Source organism: Ambystoma mexicanum, chromosome 13 (genome assembly GCF_040938575.1).
Source record: "Ambystoma mexicanum isolate Mex_15411 chromosome 13, UKY_AmexF1_1, whole genome shotgun sequence".
NCBI classification, from domain to species: domain Eukaryota; kingdom Metazoa; phylum Chordata; class Amphibia; order Caudata; family Ambystomatidae; genus Ambystoma; species Ambystoma mexicanum.
This window is the reverse complement of record NC_090938.1, coordinates 418,859,422-418,881,534: the sequence shown is the minus strand read 5'-3', so window position 1 is coordinate 418,881,534 and position 22,113 is coordinate 418,859,422. Positions and strand designations below refer to the sequence as shown.

The following is a 22,113-nucleotide window of genomic DNA, read 5'->3' as shown; positions in this document are numbered from 1 at the left end:
TGTGAGTTTTAATATAGTAGAAGTATTTTATTAAAATATGTTTGTTGTGCTGTGCCCACACATGCTTACAGTTGTCTCCAAGCATGTCACAGGGTAGCAGAGGTAACTAAACTTCAGGCAATTACAACCAGAACGTGAACACCCAAGTTACATTTATATAAACATTTTGTTTCTTGGAGATAGAGTCCATCTGTGCTAGACTGAGAAAACACATCCAGCTTCCATATATGATTTCTACAGACTCGTTGGTGGAATAGTGTGGCCACAATTTACAACTCATGCTGCACTAACTAAAGGTTCTCAAAAATACTCTGCTATTGAAGCAGCTCCATAAAAAAGTAAGACAGTGCTACCAATGATAAAATAGCTTCATTGGAGAGATGCCGAGGAGCCCTCAGAGCCAATGTGTGATCACAACTGCCAATTTCAGGCTAGAAAGGACCTGGCAAGGTGTTAGGAAGACAATGCTTTCTACCTCCAAGCTACAGGTGCTCAGTCAGGACCTTTCAGATAGCAATTGTTAATGTTTCCAACCGCAACTTTAGCATGTAAGTGTTCTTAGAGTCACTCTTTTCCTTAGCACTCTTTGTAGTGCCTGCTTCACTTCCTTGTTCCTGAAGCTGTAAATAATGGGGTTTAGGAGTGGTGTCAACATGGTGTAACATAAGGCTAGTGCTTTGTGTAGGCTGAATGAATAGAACTCCCTTGGGCCAATGTACATGAAAATGACAGTCCCGAAGAAGATGAGGACAACAATCAAATGGGAAGCGCAGGTAGAGAATGTCCTCCACCGCCCGATGGCAGAAGGGATCTTGACTGCAGTGAAGACGATGTTGACATAGGACACGAGTATTACCAAAAGGGAGCTCAGAACAACAGCAGAAGCACACACATGGACTACCATCTCATTCACAAAGGTGTCCCCACAGGCCAGTTGCAGCAATGGTACAACATCGCAGAAGAAGTGATCAATGATGTGCGAGTGGCAGTAGGGTAGCTGTGTTATCAGGGTGGCAGGGCCCAGGGTGGACAGGAAACCCACCAGCCAAGATCCAAATGTTAACCATCCGCACACCTGCTTGCTCATAAAAGCATGGTATCGAAGAGGGCGGCATATAGCAAAAAAACGATCCAAAGCCATGACAGCCAGCAGGAGAATTTCAGTAGATCCCAACGACAGAAAGATGTAGAGCTGCACCATGCATCCACCAAAGGAAATAGATTTTTGACCTGACAAGAGATCAACAATCATGTTTGGGGCTGTGACTGAGGTATAACACATCTCCAAAAAGGAAAGCTGCCCCAAAAAGTAATACATGGGCGTCTGCAGGTGGGCGTCCACTCTGGTCAACACAATGATGGTTACATTTCCTGTAAATGTGATGAGGTATGTCAACATGAAGATGGAGAACAGCAAATAAGAATCCTGATCTGGAAACCCCAGCAAGATGAATCCACCTGTGCTGCTGTTGTTTCTGTCAATGTCTTTTGGTGTGGTTCCTACAGAAGAGAAGATAAACTGTTTTTTATCAACTCGTTACTTTTTAAAATGAACCCAGTAACATAACTCTCCAAGTGCCTAGTTCTCTCTTTTTTTACCGTTCTCCATCTCTCCTCTTTTTCTGGCTTCACTGTTCAATGGCCTGCATGACCTTATCTATTAGAAAACAAAAAAGTTTAGCTTTAGTGAATCAATGGACAAGACTTGAATCAGAGGTTAGATGTTTATTAAATGCCCTGCATCAACAACTGTCTGAACAATTCCAGAATTGGTGACAGGTTAATTCTACTCTTCCCTATAAGGTGCAATGTGTGGCTGTGAAACAGTGCACATGTTACGTTGCCTAAAGTTTTCACTCAATCATTTCCATGATTTTTTGTGTACAGCATTCTTTGTAGGTGTTCCTACAATTGACCTTACCCAATTAAGACTTCTATAGTGAGGGAGGGAGCATGACTGTGGCATAATACTCCAACCCCAAATTATGGTTGTTGGTGAAGCCGAGTGCTATAGGATGGGGAAGGGTCACTATCCCATCGAACATAAGCCCAAGCAAATATTTTTAGGCTGCAACTCAAGTCAGAATATTTGAGATAGGGTCTATACAAGTGATTAAAGGCTGGATTTCAAGCTCCCTGATTGGCTGAAGGGATTATGTAATGGTATCCAGGTGTAAATTAAGCTTTATAGTCCCCATCTATAGAAGAAGCAACTGAACAACAGACAAACTAGCCTACCGTCATCAATTGTGGTACTAAAATCAGAGATAATAAGAGCAAAGATGGTTCCCATCATGGATCATATAAACTCAGCATTACATGGTCAAAAGGACGTCTTTAAAATAATGCATAATTACAAGGAGCCCACAGGCAGAAATGAGAGCTCAATACCCGAACAGGAACTCTATGATTCCATCACATCACATTTCTGCCTCAAAATACAACAAATCCAAGACCACCAACAACCTACCATTCAAGATTTACTTTCCACAATGAATTCAGGCAACTCAGAAGGTTTCCTGGAAGACCTGTGCCTGCCCATTACCTGCAAAGTAATAACAAAACTCACAGGTTTGTCACCCACCTTGATATGGCATCTCAACATCTCCATTGAATTAGGCTCTGTACCTTAAGAACTGGGTGCATTAAAGCCCTCTTTAAAACACTCAGAACAGACTCAAGCAGTCTAGTCAATTATCTCCCAATCTCCAATACTCGTTTCATCATTAAAATCCATATAAAATTGTCTATGCCAGCATCTCCGGTAATATGATGAGATCAACAATATCCTCCAATATTCCCAACAAAGAATAAGGTCAATGAGAGGAACCGAATCCACACTTTGCTCAATTCGGAACATGCTAAAGAATCATGAGATCCTTCTACAGAGGCTAGATAACATTGGGATAAAGGAAATCTACTTGTGATTAATCACATTCTTCCTTAACAGGGTTAGCAGACATACTTGTAACTCCTTTTAAATCACCCTCATGCAACCTGACATGCCGAGTACCCAAATGCTGTAGCCCCTCACCCCTTCTCTTCAACATATACATGACCACCCTCCTGTAACTATCCAGTCAACAAGCACATTCTTTAGAAATTCACCAATGACTGTGTAACAGAACAGCACACTTAATGGGCACTAACACCTTCCTTACAAATGTGGGCTTCTGATGACTGCTAATTAAGCTCATGCTGCAAAAACAGTACTACTGCTGAGCAGTGCAGCACCACTGAACATTGCAGCAGTCCCCTGGCTGGAATTAATGCAATCTTGCTCACCCCTCAGACTGACAGTGAGACATCTGAGTGCCAAAGTGATAAGCCCTATCACACCACATCCATAGGCTGTTCCTTCCAACTTCACATTCTAAAGTGCATCATAACCTACCTCGGAATCATGCACACAGACTACAGCAGTTACATCTTTTGTACTATCAAGAATTCACTATGCCAACAACCTTTACCATTGACTACCAGAAAATCTACTCAACAGAAAACAAAAAGTTGGAAATATTGAAGCCAGATTTCTACGTGAATTGAAATAACACAAACACATCCGTGCAGCATTCCGCTGGATCCCAATCAAAAAAAGGATCCAAGCAGAAGTGAGGAGCCTATGTTCTGAGGAACAGTTTGCGGACGAAGGAAGAGTTTTGAAGGGAGAAACCCAAGGAACCTAGGCAGTGGTAAGAATTGTCCCCATGAATGGAACTGAAAACTATTTCCATAAAGCAAACTGATGCTGAAAAACTGAAAACCTTGCTGCTCCTTTTAAGTGTGAGGAGATTTCTCAGTGTAGAGAGAATCAAAGACCAATGGAGACTGATCAAAGTTTAGGTGAGAGAGGTGCCATATAAATGAATAATTCTAGCTATGATTTTAGTCTCTTACCACCATGACAAGGGTGCACCTGCTGGATGTAAGTAATCGCCTGTGATCCTGGGAGCTAACACTTGACACATTAGGCCTTTGAGTACATACCATCCAAAGACTGGGTTATTAACAATGTCAAAGAATACATGTGATGCAATATGCACCAGTTCAAAAAGGAACTGAATTTCTGAAAGCGTGAAGAGGCCTGACACTGCCTAAAATATAATCCTGTGAACTGCGTAACGTTACAGAGAATCTTACAGACATTTCAAAAAGATAAAAGTGCAGTAAAAGGACGTTGTCAGGTATTCTGAATTGTGCACTCATACATTTCTTACAGTACATCAAATGAAGGATAGGAATCATCATGTATCCTCAGTATTTTAAAGTAATGTTTTATTTCTCCAACAACGTTCAGATTTATTTAAAAAGCTTATAATAATATCATGGACTTAATATCCTACAGTGTAAATATGTTGAAAACAGATATTCTTTTGTGTAGTTTTAATTACCTTGATGTGTTTAATTAATTCTGACTTTAAGATGACCTAGGCTTCAACTCAGATCAAAACAGCACTCCCACCTTTTAAAGCCTTGAAGAGTGCAGTGTTAGAAAATACTCTACCATTCCGGAATATAGAATTTGCAGTCTATGTACAGATTAATATCTGTTGGTAAAAGTATGTTCTTTTTTATGGCCAGCTTCTAACGGTTTCACCACCCTTAACATGACTGAAGAATCCCTCATCACAAAACTCAAAATGTCTGTTGGACGAATGCAATGAGAACAAAAGAGCCCTTTCAACCTACTCACATTAAGCATTAAACCCTACAAAGAGCTGTTTGTTCAACTCATGCGATGGCCACAAAACATCCAGGCTGAATTACAGTGCATGTTTAGGCATGCATATTAACTTTGGTTTTAAAAAAAGAACATATTTTTCATTGACCCTATATGCAAACACGAATATCACTTATAACTTTTGAATGATTAAACTTACACCATGGGGATGGATCCGTTGTGAGACTAAGGCGCTCATTACAGTTGTGCCGGTATACCGCTGGTAATTCCAGCAGAATACCTGCAAAAAACTGCCTTATCATTTCCACCACCCCGATATCCCAGTATTACTGGGATATTACGAGCAGCAGAGACACTGTTAACTTCCCATTCCATGCAGTCCCATAGGACCTCATGGATGTGATTATCAGAATCACCAGCACTGGTAGTACCATTGCCAGTGATTCGGGCATTTATTTGCCAGTAGGGGCCTGAGCTCCCAGCAAGTCAGGCCTGCTGTTAGTTCAATGCCCCCACCGACAAACTTGGGTTTCCCTGGTCCAGCACTTTGCAGGAGTTTGGTGTAATTCACTAGGAGCTATCATTTAATGACACACATATACCTACAGTTACTAAAGCACTGGATCTTGCATGGCAAATGGGGCAACAGTTCTCTGACTCTTCTGATGAACTAGAGATGATTCCCCCAGAAAACCTGGCCTGGGACCCTTCTCATCTGGCCAGAAAAAGGCAGACACTTCCTGATCCTGACCCTGGGGGTTGGTGTTCTGCAGAAGGATCAGATGGAGGTAAGCAGGTCAGGAAGAATAGGAAAACCCCTTTTATAACTTCCCTTTTATAACTTCCTCAGAGATCCTATCATCCTAATGGCTTATTGTAAAATTGAAACTGTGGGAAAAGATGATTTGAACATTGTGGACTTCAAATCCCACAAACCCCAAAGTACTGGGACGAAGGAGAGGGTTGCAGAGTGGGAAGGCATCATGAGGGAAGACACAGACAAACGATTTGAATTCAAATATTTAATTTAAATGTCAGAATGGATACAGGCCTAACTTGCCCTATGGTAGGATGGGATTTCCCTATCTAAATAAATGTAAGGAAAGTCTGCGACAAAAAGTTCAACATAAGAATCTGTGTGTTTCAAAAACCTATAATTACCCTCACAACTAATCTAAACAATATGTAGGGATGTCAGTAACCGAAGGAAACACAGTCCAACCCAAAGTTCTGAGCTTTCTCCAGCATGCAGCTTCCATTCAGCTCCCTTGTCCAAGTATAAAATAGTTCCACAACGAATACTCAAAATCACTCCTCTTAAGTTCAGGATGATCTAGTTTTTATCCAATACTTGGGGTTCCCTTCTCCAAGTCTCTAGTGACACAATTCCAAACACAAAAGGACCTTGAGAGTTCATCCTCAAGTTAGCAAATGTTCAAGTAACACAGTTCCAAACACAACCAATACTCAAAGTCCCCTTCCCCAATTTTCAAGTCTTAGGGTTTCCTTCCCAAGACTTAATTTCAGTATTACAAAAGTTTCCCTTGTCTTGTTAGGTTTCTTTGCCACACTTACACCAGTTGATATTCAATATGCCCCCCTTTGTTTAAATATTAAAGTACCATTCACTTTAAAGTTCAGCATGCAATGTCTTTCTTAAAGTTTCATTGATTTTAGAATTCAGTATTTCTTGGATTTAAAGTTTTGCTTGTTTTAGAATTCAGCCTTTATTGGATTTAAAGTTGTGTTTGCCTTTGAACTAAGTATATAACAGTTCTCCTTATTTGTAAAGTTGTCACTGAATTTGGCATTCAATAGGCATGATTTGTACTTGTAAGGATTTTCATTCAGTTCGGTATTCAATAGAAATGGGTTATACTTGTTAAGCTTTTCATTCAGTTTGGCAATTAATAGACACGAGTTGCAATTGTTAAACTTTTCATTCAGTTTGATAATTAATAAACACGAGTGGTACTTAAGCTTTTCATTCAGTTCGGTATTCGGTAGACACCGGTTATACTCATAACACACCTTCAATTCAACCTATTATTTAATAGCCCTTTCGTTTGCTTAAACGTAATGCCCAGCATTCAGAGACTTTAAAAAATCTTTTTCCTCAAACACACAATCACTCCGATACAAAGTATTTCTTGAGTAGCAAAGTTCAAACACTCACGCACCAGGCTTCTCATTGGCTAGAAACTCACTGGTCGCGTTCACAGCCTTTCCAGCAGCACGGGTCACTGCTTTTCAGGTTGGGAGACCAACTTCTGCGCCTCAGGCATTCCTGTGTCAACCTGTCAATACAAGGGAACAAACATCTTGAACACAGGTGAAAGGGACAACCTCTCCACACGACTCCTTTGGCAGCGTTCGGTCTGCTCCATGAAGCCCCAGCTCCCATGCCATGCTTCCATTGGCCACCTCTCCCTGCAGACCTTAGTGTTTCGGCATGCCTCGCAAATTTAGTCCCCTGCTTCTTCTCATGAGACTCCTGCCGCTCCTGCTGCTCCTCGACCCTTGCCCCCTGGGCTGGTATCCTCTTGTATACCTGCAGCCCCTTGATAGGCTGCAGGTGTGGATGTCCACTCAGCCCTGCCTGGCTACAATCACCAGGACATGCCTGACCTTCATAGCCCTTAGCAGGCATCTTCCTTATCCCAGTAACAGATTGGTAAAAGAGTGTAGTCTTCATTGTTCCCAGTTGTTTTTTCTTGGTCCCAGTACTTTAAGGAGAGCAAAGGTGCAAGTTCTAGGCTTCTCTTTCCTCTCTTGTGTTGGCCAAATAGCCAAGCCTGGAAAGAGTGCAGCAAACAAACAAATACTGCACACAACCTCTACTTCAAAATCATTATACAATTACTTTATTCAAAAACATATAATACATCTACTTATTTGCTTAAATAGACACCAAAAACCATTGGTTTACACAGACATCGACAACGATTTCTTAAAAGACAAAAAACAAATGTGTACATAGTCTGCAAGATAGGCTGACAAATACTTTAACTTCAGGATGTATTAGTACAACCCTAGTCTCCAAAAAGTGGGGTTAGTGCAAAACAAGATGCATAGAAATAGACTTATTTTAAGACATTTGACATTTTTACAGATGGGACCATACATGCAGATATAACCCGGAATACCTAAGAGGTATATCTAGGTATTATTATTCGATACAGGGTCATTTTACTATCATGATATTGATTTCTGTGTACATTTGCCTGTGGTTGTAATTATCTGATTGTTCTGCTGATGAGAAGGATATATTATGCAAAATATAATAGTCAGCACAATGTGTTTCGGCCCGCAAACTGGGATCCACCCTTTCTTGTTGTTCCTCTTAGAGTATGTAACCTGGGGCCTTCATCAGAACAGATATTTATTTGTCATGCAATCCTTGGATCGTGAGCTACCCCTTTTGTCTTGTCTTCTTTTAGTCTGTGAACATAAATACACATATAAAAGTAGTGAGTGAGGTTAATCCACGTCTATGGTTCTTACCCAAGTGAATTTCTATCTTGGACTATGGACCTTGGTTGATTTCACATGAATTTCTTTGTGACATGACATTTTTAGTTACTTCATAAACGTGATAGCTTCATGATGAGGCAAATAGGGGGGATGGTTATTAGCCCACCTGCAACAGTAATATGTTAGAAATGTTTTTGTCGCCTTTCATTTAGGCTCTGCTTACACATAACTTGGTTAGGGATCTCTATTTCAATACTATGCACAACCGCAAATGTCGGTACTGATCTTATTTCTGTATTCTGTGGAACAGTTCTTTTTGTTTATACTGCTTTGGATGGCGCTCTTGCTGACCGCTTTTTCCATACACCCGTGATCTGGTGGAGGGAAACATTGTAGTTACGTGCCTGTCTGGGAGGGCACTATTCCCCAATATTTATATTGTTTCAAAACCCCAATCGACCACAGCATCACTATGTGTTCCTCCAGTATGCGTGCTTGGTATAGTTAGATGTGGACCCTGGATACTCCAGGGGTCTCCTTATACTGATGTTGGGTTACCGTATTGCGAGTGCAAGTGTAGCACCCAACACCACGGTTCAGCATCCCATATAATTAGCAGTTTAGTTTACGTTTTACAACACCACACTTGTGGCCAAGTTGGCTCCATTTTGTCCCAATGTGATGGTATGACATGCCATATTCAAGTTAAGAGCCGTGCCTCACGTGTCATATTTTAATATTTACTCAGTTCGCAATTGGTTATTTAAAAGGTTTGCTTACCTATACTCGACCCAGTCATCCTCATTTCCTCGCTACTTTCTCTCCAATTGATCATGTACAAGGCGCTCTGGGAAGCGCCTCCCTATAACTTGTGTGCAGTCCGTTTTTACTTACTAGCATCTAGCCTGCCCTGATTGTTCAAGTAACGCGATCGGCCATCTTTACCTTGAGCTTGTTCTAAAAATGAGTGCTGCCTTATGGGTAGAAATGAGTGGAACTTGCTTTTAACAGCCCAAAAATGTTGGGGAAGGGTTGAGTTAGTCATTAATAAGGAAAGGGGGTACCATGTCTCGCCCAATGGCAGCCCGCTCCCAGTCCCCAAGGACCCTCCACCCAGGGGATCCTCCCTTGATTCTCCGCCCCCCATGGTCGGAATTCAAAAGCAATGGCCTTTCCCTGGCCACCTGCGCAGAGGTTCTCAGGGGTTTAGGAGTGAGAAAACCCTCAGGTTTCCCACAAGTGGAACAAGACTGCAAGTTGCAGCCTAATAGCTTTGATGAGTACAGGTCATAGAGAGCTGTAGTAGGAGGTGGAGGCGGTACCTCCACGTTGCGGTGGAAGCAGAAGCTGGAGGAGAGCAGAGACATCAGGACCACTGTTGTGTGCCGAGCAGAGGGTGGTCCTGAGAGGGTCTCTCCCTATGGAGACCTTGATTGCAGAGGTCACGCAGCAGGAAACATTGGATTTGGAAGCTTTCCCCCTGAAGACTGAGGCTGCAGCGGTCGCGTGGCACGAAGCGTAAAGTTTAAAAGATTCCCCCATAGTAAGTCTGGCTCCCTTGGCAGATGAGCACCGAAGAGCTTTTGGAGCATGGGGCGCTCCATTTCTGACTGGGATGGGCCACGGGTGACAGAGCGAAGCAGATTGTCGGCCACGCAGAGTAGCAAAAGCAGAAGACCAGGAGGCAGCGGAGCGAGCTGACCCGCACACTGGACCTGGTGAGTTAACTACTGTTTTGTTTCTCTGAAGCAATCCTTGATCGCCGCTGGCCAAGACTGGGTGCATTAAGTACAAAGCTAATATAAAGAGAGTGAAGTGGCAACATTTTTTATTTTGAATACTGAACTGAAGTAAAGCAGAATAATAATCTGTTTAAAAATCAAGCTAACTTAAAGCGAAGAAGGGGCCAGAAAAAGAATGTGACAAGTAGACCAGGAAAGCGTGATTGTATCTATGTTGGTCAGAACAATACCCAACAAGAATGTGTAATATTATGAGACACCAATACAAACAGCTATTGCCAAAGTGAAAAGAGAATAATAGCAAGACAAGTTCCAAAGAACCATCATTGTCAAAGCCAAGAGAGGACAATTAACAATCCAAGTGATTGTAAATCATATTACCATTGTATAACTGAGGCTATATGAGGAGTGGAGTATAACCTGCATTGCATGTGGCATTCACAAGTGTGTAACAAACAGCACCAATGTGTTTCTTTTCTTCCCAGAAGAAGTAGTCCAACTTGATGTTGTGAAGCAAAAGACATTGCTAAATTGTTGGAAGCAAACCTTTACCAAAGAAGTACCTGTAATTTTGTCATGGTAGGAGAGTACACCAGGGTAAATGATCATTTAGTAGTAGACCTGGCAGGTGGGTGGCTCAGTTGGAAATCTTTGAAGTACTGTGTGTGGTGGTTGAAGAAGAAGTGGCACAACCACTAAGGTGTTTTTGTAAACTGTTGCAGAATCATCCTGACAAATTTATATTGTTGAAAACAAGTGTTTTGTAAACTGCTGCAGAATCATCTAACATTGCTGAAACAAGTGTGTTGCGAACTGTTGCAGAATTATCCTGGCAAATGCATTTTTGTTGATCCTAATGAATATGGAAGTATTCTCGGTTTATGAAAAGAAGTTACTTTGAACTCTTTATCACAAGTGGAACGAGGAAATACCTGTTGAACGTTTTGAACTGTTGGTTGAGTTCAAGTTGGAACAAAAAAACGGTATTGGAACTTTGTTGCAAGACAGGATTTCCTTATCATTTTGGAACTGTTGAATAGAATCCTGTTTCAATATGGGGAAGGGCAACTCACACAGATTATAACGAGAGACATTTACCAGGTTGTGAACATAACTGTTGTTTCTGTTCTATTTGAACTGCCATACATTACCTTGTTAAGTTGTTATATTGACAAGTGTGTGGAACAGAAACCTTTTGTTAGAGTGTTTCCTTTAGTTTATTTTGATAGGCAGGGAAATCCTCGTCAGGGTAGGGATAGTGAGGTGTTTATCCAACCTTTTGAGTTATTCAAATGGCATCTTTTCAAAAACCTTCACAAAGTTGTCCACCTGACATTTCTGACACCTCACACTCTATAATTACTGGTCTTATTGGGAAAGCAAAGTTCTTGGTATCATTAAAAATGTGACCATGTGTAATTCTTAGATGTTATTGATAAATCAAGGATTTTGATATATCAACTGACACGTGGTAGAAGTACACCTAGAAGTCTGTGTTAATTAGACAGGATTGATCCTGGAAATTAATACATGTGTGTGAGAAATTGTGACTTTCCTTTTTTTAGACAAACTGCCTGTTACGGTGTACTTTGTGGAACCTTCCATTGCATTAAGTCTGGAGGCCACCTTTAATGAATCTATTGAAATGCATTTCAGTTTTGAGCAGCCCCCCGTATCATACCTAGAATTGTAGAGTCAGACTGTATTGCATGGGCTGTCCACTTAATGAGCAATCCAAATATTAATATATTACCCACAATATATCTTACAGAACCCAGTGAGCTACCTCAGGCAGGTTCCGGAAGCCCAGGTCATGTAGCCTTAGGCAGGACTAGAAGGTGGGAGTTTGGGAAGGGGAAGTTGGGATTAAAGAGATGCAAGGAAAGCAGCCAGTACATCCAATACATGACTCCTCTCCATCCACCACTGCCTCTCTGGATTGACTTACTCACCTGTTGGATGGGCTCCAGTGCATCAATAATTTGTTTGACAAAAAGGTAATGTAAATTATTTAGGCTTCAGCACAAGGAAAATGTTTGAAATGAGGCCTTAACGTAATTGATTATCACCAGTAGCAGAGTTTGTACTTGGTGGTAATGGCCTGGGGTCCTGCGTGAGGGCCATTAAGGACGCTCCTGGGCCATTACCACCGGTTAAAGTCATGGAATGGATGATTATTGCAAGTAGCATCCCGATTTTGCTTACTAGGGAGCTGATAGTCATTTCTTTGTGTCAATAACAAGCTGCGCAGAGCGTTTCACTCATTGTTTGAGAGAGCACAAAATGCACCAAAGTTGGTCGCAATGGACATGAAAGGCAAATCTTATTGGGGAGGCCCTCTTTGATTTTCTTGGCTGGCTTATTGAACCGTGTTCGGTGAAAGGGTGAGGCAGTGAGTGGCAGGTATGTGGGGCCTAGGTGCTGGCAATACAGAGGGAGCAGCAGCGTGAGGGCAGAGGGAGAGAACTAGGTACATGGGTTGGCAGAAGTACAGTGCTGGTTAGGCAGCCGAGATAGGCAAAAGAGCAGGTGCGACCAGCGTGCACCTTGCCCCGACCCTTTGCTTGGATAGTTAGAGTCAGCCACAGGTTCTTAGCAGCATGAATGAATCTTCACAGATTTTTGTCCAATTGGAGCCTTGTTTGCCTGTGCATTATTGCACATATGACCATTAAGTCTCACACAAGGTAGGATTTTGTAATCCTTTTTTTTTTTACCATTTTCGAATTTTGATTCTTGAATATTTGCCAGTATCGTTATGCTTTTTTCTTCTTAGATCACAAACGGTACATTCGTACTTTTATATGTATTATTTTTTGGCTATTCTTCAAGCCCGGTATGGTGCAAAGATTTCATTGTGTTCACTATGAATGTAATGTATGTCATTGTTGATAATTCTGGATTATTTTATGTCATTTTTTGGTTAGTTTTGTTTGTCAATTTTCTCTTTTAAGACTACATCTTGCACATGCATTCCTTTTATGACTGGTTGCCTTGGCTACTGTTCAGGCCAAGTATGATGCAACACATTGCTTTTCTTTTCTGCTCATGCGCATTTTAAGCTTGCCGTTTGTTTGTTTCTTTCTTTCTACAGCGCAGATAGTGCCCTGACGAAGGACCTTGCATGGTCTGAAAAGCATTAGCCAAATAATGTCTGCCTGACGAATTATTAAATGCCGAAAACCTCATTGTTGGACTAGTTGTTATTTACATTTTGATGAATAGTATGCATGTTTTTCGATCCATCCTTGTGCAAGGTTGGTTTGATGGTTTGCACTCAGGGGGATAGCTCAGGGGCAATGTGCTCGACATGGAAGCAAAACGACACGGAGCAACACAGATTCCATCCCCCTTAATTTGTTCATTGTCAGACAAATGGCACTCATGGTTATGGGCTACAGCACAACACTCACATCTTGTCCTAGAGCTGTCCTCGTTTCACCTCCTCAATGTTCTGCCATAGACCCATTGCTCGTTCTACCTGTCTTACACAACGTGTGAACCTAAGTTGTGTCCTACCCTCAATGGAACTCATTGGCCCTCATTACGACTCTTGCGGAAAGGGGTTTACGCCGGCGTAATGCATGGCGTACCTTTCCGCCTTACTACGAGTTCCCGTAGCGCCATGGTGCTTTTTTCGCCTGCTTTTTCCGGGCAGAAAAATCCATGGCGCTACGGGACTTGTTGTTAATTACGCCACCGTAATTTACGGTGGCGTAATTAACGCCTTCCCCACTCCCATTATACCCTATGGGGCAAAAATGGGAATGGGGAAGGGTAAATGGGGATTGGGGACTTACCACCCCGCCAAGGTCGGAATGGGGCGGTAAGTCCGCCAACCCCAATGGCGGAGTTGGCAGCTTTGCGCCATGGACCATGGTGCAAATTGCACCATGGTTCTCCGCCAGGGTCGTAATGAGGGCCATTGTGTCTCCAGAAGAACCTCCACTATCCCATGCTAGTCTCGCTTCACTTCCTCTTCTCCACTGCACTTCCCTTCCTCCCCCCGTAGTGTAACTCCTTTTTCCACTTCCACATCTTGCTTCTCTCTTCCACCTTCTCTTCTACTTGGATTCAACCATCCTCTCAATATACCACTCTCCATCCTTTCCTCTCTGGTATTCGTTTCTTCTACCTGCTCCTTCTTATTTTGTTTCATTCCTCCTCCCAATATATCACTTCTCCTCCTCTACCACTCCCCTACCGTCTTGCTCTCTTCTACATCAATCTTTGTACGAGTCCTCCTTTCTTTACCTATTGTTCCATTTCCTCTTGAACCTACACATCCGCCAACCTCTTTTGCATTCCGCCCACCTCCTCTGCTTCCAATCTATCCTTCTCTTTCCAGTTATGTGTCACCTTTAATCTCTTTTATGCATCAGACCTTATCTGCACTCCCAGTTGTCCCACACTTAAACCTCTCCTGAAATGGCAAGCTCTCTCGCACCACCAACATCTCCTGCACCTTCTGCCTTCACTTTGCTCTCCTTCGCACTGATCCACTACTCCAAACACCCAGACCCAGCTGCAGAGGCCTCTATCTCCACCCCCCACCCCCACCCCTTAGGGCCGGGCTACAGTGATGGGTTGATTCCCTGTGAAATTGTGAAGGACATCTTCTGTAAGCACCGGTGGGCTCTGTGAGGGGTGGTCTAAGCCTCTAAGAGGCGAGTATGCCATCTTGCTTCCCTTATTGTTGGGCATTTGCAGAGACAGGCACACTCAGAGGTTAACAGGTGAGGCTAGCGCTGCTTGCATGAAGCCCTGAGCAACACTCGCTCGCTGTTCTTTCCTTGCTACCTGCTCAGGGGATCCATTGGTGACCTTTACATGAGCAAACTCTGATGTACTGTTATAATGATTTAGGATCTGGGTTGCCTGGTCTTCACAGCCAGGGGCATGACAGCCCCAGTATGGATTCTTTTTTTAAAGGCCAGTGTCACCTAGAGCATGCACGTGATGATCCCCTATCTCTTGCCCATTGTGCTGTGTGGGATACTAAGGTAGCCTCCCCCTACTACCAGCTGGAGCACATCCCATAGTGAGTTGTGGTGTCCAGCTCCTTAAATCTCGCACCAACTGCCAGGGTCAAGCAGGGGACACCATTACCGACTCTAAGAAAATGACCTCTGCTTCCCATTAAGCTTTTGTCCAGTGATGGCTCATGCATAATGGGTGATGAGGGATGGCCCTTAACCCATCATAGAGCAGCCATATCTCTTTACTTTTCATTTTTGTGTATTGATAATATAGTAAAAAAGAACTTTTTTAATCATAATAACATCACCCAGAAAATGCATTTAAGTAAAAAACAACCACCACCCCACAATGAATAAGGCAAACGACAAGAAAAGGAATTAACGTGTAGAAAAAAACCTCCAATGTACAATTTGACCCACTGAAAATCCAGTGTGCCTATATCAAACCCTCCAATACGTTTTTAATAAAACTCCACAATTTAGTGAGTGGTAAATGAGGTTGTTATCCTTTCCGGCCATGTACAGGTCCCACATATATCCTGAATTCCCCTAATGTATGTATATATTGACTTAACTCTGTTGCACCGCCTGACTATCACAACCCATCAACAAGTGCTTAGCATTTTCTAAAACTGTCTTTCCACACAGCCTACATGTGCGATCGACTCTGGGTCTATTGCGTCTTGCGCCAGTGACTTCCTGTGTGCCCATTTGATGGAACCGAAGGTTAAACTATTTCCAGATTGTAGCGTCTCTAGGAAAAGCAATTGAGTAGCTTGGGATTTCAGGTGTACCAAGATTGAACATTATGTGCAAAGTGCTATTACTCTTTGTAGAAAGGTCTACCAAGTTTTGTTCATAATCGTAAATCTTACTAGTGGAATAGGTCATTTTCCTAAAGGGGTTATAGCTACTGTCACTGGTGATATGATAGGTTATTTATAACACGCTTAATACCCAGAGGTTTCTAAGCGCGGACCTGGGGATCAAACCTGTGTTGCTCTGTGTTGTCTTGTTTCCAAGGCGAGCACGTTGCCCCTGAACTATCCTCCCGATACGCTGGTGCCAAGAATTATGGTTAGAGTACAAACTGGCAAGTGTGCTATCCTTGAGGAGAAATACATTTGTGAAACATAACTTTTACCAATCTTATGGGTCAAGCATTTATACATTTTTAATAAAAGTTGAGTCTCGTAGCAATTAAAATTGAGCTGAGTAAATGCACGTGGATGGTACCTGGAAGTTGAGCATTTCAAGCCGATCCCCATATATTATAATTGGGAAAATATCATGTTGTCTATTTAGTTTATAATTGTTGACGATACAGTTATCAACCTCCCTTTCCTCAAAACTGTGCAGTTCACCCTCTCTTTCCCCAAAACCGGGATATGGTTTTCAAATAAAACAAAGGCCCTCATTGCGACCCAGGCGTTGGACCATGGTGCTAATAGCACCATGGTCCATGCCGGTAACTTACCCACTCCGCCATGGCGGAATGGGGAATTACCGCCCCATTCCGAGGTTGGCGGGGCAGTAATTCCCCATGCCGCCATGGCCCTTCCCCATTCCCATTTTTGCCCCATAGGGCTCAATGGGAATGGGGAAGGCGCTAAGTACCAAGGTCCCTTTGCGGGTTGGTTTTTTAATGCCTGTTAAAAGCAGGCGTTAAAGTGCCACCCGCAAAGGGACCTCGTAATCAGGCGTTAAGGGTTTAACGGCGCCGCCACCTTTTACGGCGCCGTTAACCCCTTAACGCCTGGGTTGTAGTGAGGGCCAAAAACTCTTAGGACTCGTTGACAGAGGGCCAAATTCCAGCACAGTCCCAGCAAGACCATGACATCTGGTCACGCGACCCCTCTCCCACCTTCCTGGTTCCTGTGTGGGCGGTGTGCAGGAACGGGATGGCCATGAAAGCAGGGTGTGTGGTGGTCCTGGCTGTGGCATGATTCCTGAGTCATCACCATCATGGTATCTGTGTGTTATTGTAAGGGGCTGTATCTATGTGCGTCAGTATGTGAATGAGGGTGCAGTGGGAATGTTGTAGCATGTGGGCATGCAAATGAATGGGGGAATGAGAGTGAAGTGTGAATATTGTGTAGTATTGGTCGTGTTGACTGAGTGAACTAATGCAATATTAATGGTTTGGCATCTGGGTATACATGGGAAAGCACAGATGATGTATTAATGTGTGTAGAGGCAGAGAACGTCTGCAGAGGGGATATTTAGGTGCCAGCATATATATGGGTGCCTTTTATGAAGATGGCATTTAATTTGAAATTGCATTATGGGAACATTCAACATGATGAGTGTTCTTATTTGGGGAGAAGGATGCATTATTGTAGCCAGTATGCAGATGTTTTCTAATAGTGGTATATTATTATTGCTGGCTTATGGGCATAGCCAACATGATGAGTGTTCTTAATGGGGCTACTTGCAAACACTGGCAGTTAATACAGACATGCTTTCCAATAGTGGCCTATCATTGTTACTGTCAATAATGGCAAAGTAAACATGATGAGTGTTCTTAAGTGAGGATACTGGTCCACAGTGCCACAAACAGTATGGACATATTTACTAACAGTGCAATATAATTCTTTACTGGCTTTATGGGCAAAGACAACATGATGAGTGTTCTTACGTGAGTATATTAGCTTACAGTGGTATGGTACATCCAGTATAGACATGTTTTCTTACAGTGGCATTTCACCTTTACCACCATTATGGGCAAAGCTAAAATGATGTGTGTTCTTGCGTGGGCATGCAGCCTATTTTGGTGCTGTCAAATCGGATATGTTTTCTTACAGTGGCATTGCATTGTTCCTGGCAATATGGGCAAAGTCAATATGAAGAGTTCTCTTATGTGGTAATATTGTCCTACATTGGTGCAGTCAGTATGGACATGTTTTCTTACAGTGGCATAGCAGTTTCACTGCCATTTTGGGCAAAGTCAACATGAGCATTCCTATGTTGGTGTAAAGGCCTAAGTTGGTGAAACCAGCATTGACATGTTTGGTTACAGAGGCATGGCTTTGTAACTGGCGTTGTGGCCAAAACCAACTCAATGAGTGTTCTTGAACGCAGAACCTTGCCTACTTTGGTGCAAGCAGTACGCATTTCTTTTCTAACAGTGGCATAGCATTTTTACTTTCATTAAGGCCAAAGTCAGCATGAACATTCTTATATCATTATACAATTCTATACTGGAGCAGCCAATGGACATGGATTGGTGAATCCAGAACGGACATCTTTTCTTAAAGTGGCACAACATTGTTGCTGTCATTATGGGAAAAGCCAACAGAATGTTGTTATATGTGGGGTTATTGATTATACTGGTTCAAGCAGCATGAATATGTTTGGGCATAGCCAGCATGAAAATGTGTTTACACTGGCAGAATACTGGGATATATTGTGGGCAAATGCATCATGAAAATACACTGGAAATGCTGATGTGCCTGTTAGTTACTTGGCATCTATTGGATTTTTTTCATGGGTTATCCTACAAAACGATTGAAAACTGTGTGGATTTTTACCCAGTTTTTTAACAAAAGTGTTCTGTAAAACCCACTATCTGAAACCATTATTTTTAAAATAATCACACAGAGAGAACCAACACAAACTTCCATTTCTTGCTACAAGATTCCACCGGTTTATTTCAGTAATTTTAGATGCTTTTTTTATATTTTTGCCAAATCATTTTGATGGCCAATGCTAACATTAGCCTTGCCAGTCTTTTAAATAATGCATGACACAATTCTGGTTAAACCACAGACCTAGCAATCACTATGTACCACAGGTGTTGCAGGTTAATGTAGAGGTTTTCAGAAATCGTGTGCCAATACATAATTCCAAGAAAAAGGCATATTTTGAATAGTGACTGTATCATTTTGACAAAACCAGCTTTTTATCATCATCATCATTCGGGAGATTTAGATGGTTACATTTATATGGGGCCATGGGGATCCTCAATCCAATTCCCAGAACAGTTTGTTTGTTTGTTTGTTTTATTATTTATAATGCGCGCCAGACCCGGGAGTATCAGGGTGCAGAAGAGTGGCAAGGACATTCTCAGCTTATGTTACAGTGCTGTACAGTATATACAGAAGAAAGGTAGCAGGCGTTAACATTTTGGGAGAAGAAATATGTACATGAATAAAAGAGTGGCAAAGGCTGTCAACTGTAGGGAGGCAACAGTTATGATATATACAATATATACAAGGTAGGAAGGTAGGGAGGTGGGAGGTGCTCAAGGTTTAGTAGTTGTTGTCTTTGAACCAGTTGATGATATTATGTCGGAAATGGGAGTATGTTTGGTCTGCTCTAAGGGTAGGTGGTAGTGAATTCCACATCTGTGCAGCCTTTACTGGGAAGCTGTGTCCCCCTGTTTTTGCAAGTCTGAATCTGGGTACAGTCAACAAGTTGGTATTGGCTAGTCTTGTAGGGCAGTTGGATGATTTTCTCTTGAATCTTTCTGTGAGGTAGAGAGGGGCGGCATTATTTAGACACTTGTGGGTGAGTGAGGCTGTTTTAAGCAGGATTTTGTCGTTGGTGGTGAGCCATTTGTTTGCTCTTCTTAGCTCTGAGATGTGCTCTTTTTTGGCTAAGCCTAGTGCCGCTCCAAGGGCGTTATTTTGCAAGATCTGAAATTTATTGAGGATGTATTTGTTGGCTCCTAAATAGAGGGCATTGCAGTAGTCTAATTTTGAAAGAATTACAGCTCTAGCTAAGGTGATGCAACTGGGAGTGGAGAGGAAGGGCTTAGCATCTCTGATTAGCTTGCATGTATAGTCTGTGGCGGAGGCCATGGAACTGACCTGTTTAGTGAAGGAGAGAGTGTCGCCTAGGTGAAAATCTAGTGTTTTGACTGTTTTACAGGCATTCATGGTGTTACCGTCAATGGTGAAACTGGAATAGGTGAGGTCGAGTTTGCTCAGGTTAGGGGTAGTGTCGAGAATGACAAGCTCAGTTTTGTCATCATTCAGGCATAGGCCATGGGTGGCCATCCATGCCTGGATGATGAGGTCCACTCTATTCACTAAGGCCAAATCCTTGTCGTAGTCTCCCATTAGTGGCATGAGGATCTGAGTATCATCTGCATAATTAGTGCAGGTGTTACCAAGACCATAGACCATCAAGATCATCAAAAAGGGGCTTGGTGAAAATGTTGTACAATTTCGGGGAGACACACAAGCCCTGAGTCACTCCACAGGTGATGGGAATGTGGTCGGCAGATGCTGTAGGTGAGAAGACACGCATGGCCCTATTGATTAGGGAGGATTGTATCCAGCCTATAGCTTCATTTGTGAAGTGCGCCGCTGAGTCTAAGCGGCTGCAAAGGACTGTACGGTCTACCAGATTGAACGCTGCTGAAAGGTCAAGTAGTAGTAGCAGGGCGGTTTTTCCATTATTCCTGAGTGTGTCAATTTGGGCCTTAAGGTCTGTCAGTGCAGTTTCAGTCCCGTGTTGGGGTCTGGATCCTGACTGGCGAGCTCCTAAAAGAACATTCTGTTGCAAGTACTGCTGAATTTGGAGGTATGCAACCCTGTCTAGAAATTTGAGCAGGAAGGGGACATTGGTTATGGGTCTGTAGTTTGTGGATATGGCGGGGTCTAGTGTTTGTTTTTTAAGGAGGGGTAGTACCCGGGACTCCTTAAGATTACTGGGGATGATGCTGGTGGAAAAGGATACATTAATACGTTTGGAGATAAATGGGGATAGTTCTCTTGCAGCGTCTTTAATAATTTGGGCGGGGCATGGATCACCCTGGCAGTTCGAGGGCTTGAGGGTGAGGATAACATTTTCCACTTCAAGGACGTTGACTTTGGAGAAGCTGAAGCAGCATGAGGGTTTGGGTGAAGGTGTGGCCGTACTGAGAGGTGGGGTGGAGTTGTCAAGGTTATCTTTTTTGTTGGCAATCTTAACCTGGAGGGATGCTGCTTTTTTGGTTAAGGCTCTTTGTATACCAGTGCATCAGTCTTTGTCCTTCCAATAGTTGTCTGGTATAGGGATAGGAGTTTTGATTTCTTTAAGGATTGTAAATAGCTCTTTTATACTTGAATTAGCTTATAAGATTCTTGTATTGTAGGAATCTTGTTTCGCATGGAATATTTATTTTTTGTAATGGGCTGAAATGGCACTAAAATTGGCCTTGTTGTCATCAGAGGGATTGTGTCTCCAAGTAGTTTTGCATGTTCTTTTTTCCAGGTGCAGTGATTTAAGATGTGGTGAGAACCAAGTGTTCAGGTGCATTTAGATTCACTCTTTCTCAATTTTGATGGGGCAATAGAGTCTAGGGCCTTGGTCATTATATTGTTATATGTGTCGACAAGAGAGGAAGGGTCAGAGGATTCTGGGATGGCATTTAATGTGGGTAGTAGTAGTGGAACAAGTTTGTCAGCTGTAATGTTTTTTTTATTCCTGATGGGTATAGAAGGGGCTTTTGGTAGTGGATGTTATGGCTTCAAGAGTGAAGGCTAAGAGGTGGTGGTCTGTCCTGACTGTGGGATGATAGCGGTGATGGAGGAACTACAGTTGTAGTCAGCCACCCAATCAAGGGTTCTCCTTTGTTATGGGTAGGGCACTTTGCTTTTTGTGTGAAACCTAGTTCAGCAAGAGTGTCTGCGACTAGGGCTGCTTGTTGGTCTTTGGGGTCTTTATAGCCTAAGTTAAAATCACCTAGCAGCAAGGTTTGAGATGTGGTTTGCAAATTGTCGGATAAGTGGTAAGGTCCTCATCGAATGAACCAATGGGACCTTGGGGCCTGTATAGTAAGGTGATGGTGAGAGTTTTGGAGCCCAAGATGGGTAGTTTGGCGATTAGGGATTCACAGAATTTTACATCTGGTAAAGGGGCCAGTCTCATGTCTAGGCTAGTTTTAGCTATTATAGCTATGCCTCCTCCGCGGGTCTGTGTTCTTTCCAGAATTGTGTAGTCCTCATGGACTGCTAACATGAGGGTGGGTCCGGCTGCTGGTTGGAGCCAGGATTCAGTGATAGCTAAGAAGTCAAGATTTTCTGAGTGCAAAATGTTTGCTATCTCTATGGCATGCGCTATTGAGGATCGGGCATTTATTAGGGCCCCTTTGAGGTCAGGCGCATTGAATCCTGGATGGAGATTTGATGGAGATTGGTGGATGTATACATTCTCTGGGCGCACATTGCGAGGTTTGGGTTTCTATAATCTGTATATTTAAGGGAGCACCAGTTTTAAGTACTCCAAAAACATATTAGTGTTAAGTTGA

The 22,113-nt window shown here is 42.7% G+C and overlaps 1 protein-coding gene across 1 annotated transcript; it reads right to left on the bottom strand.

The window, feature by feature from the left end:
* Positions 1 to 541: 541 nt before the first annotated feature.
* Positions 542 to 20,005, bottom strand: LOC138520404 (olfactory receptor 6C74-like). The gene is made up of 3 exons (XM_069632806.1): positions 19,688 to 20,005; positions 1,600 to 1,657; positions 542 to 1,500 (listed from the first exon to the last, which is right to left on the bottom strand). The coding sequence occupies exons 1-3, from the start codon at positions 20,003 to 20,005 to the stop codon at positions 542 to 544; spliced, it is 1,335 nt and encodes a 444-aa protein (XP_069488907.1).
* Positions 20,006 to 22,113: the final 2,108 nt, after the last annotated feature.

Bases quoted from the DNA above. Each gene is read 5' to 3' on its own strand.
- LOC138520404 (XM_069632806.1), bottom strand. From the start codon at position 20,005: ATGGTCTATGGTCTTGGTAACACCTGCACTAATTATGCAGATGATACT. The intron at 1,658-19,687 runs GTCAGTTCCATG...GTTTTCTAATAG, and splicing joins CTCTCTCCTTCACTAAACAG to ATAAGGTCATGCAGGCCATT. The intron at 1,501-1,599 runs GTAAAAAAAGAG...TCTCTTCTGTAG, and splicing joins AAGAGGAGAGATGGAGAACG to GAACCACACCAAAAGACATT.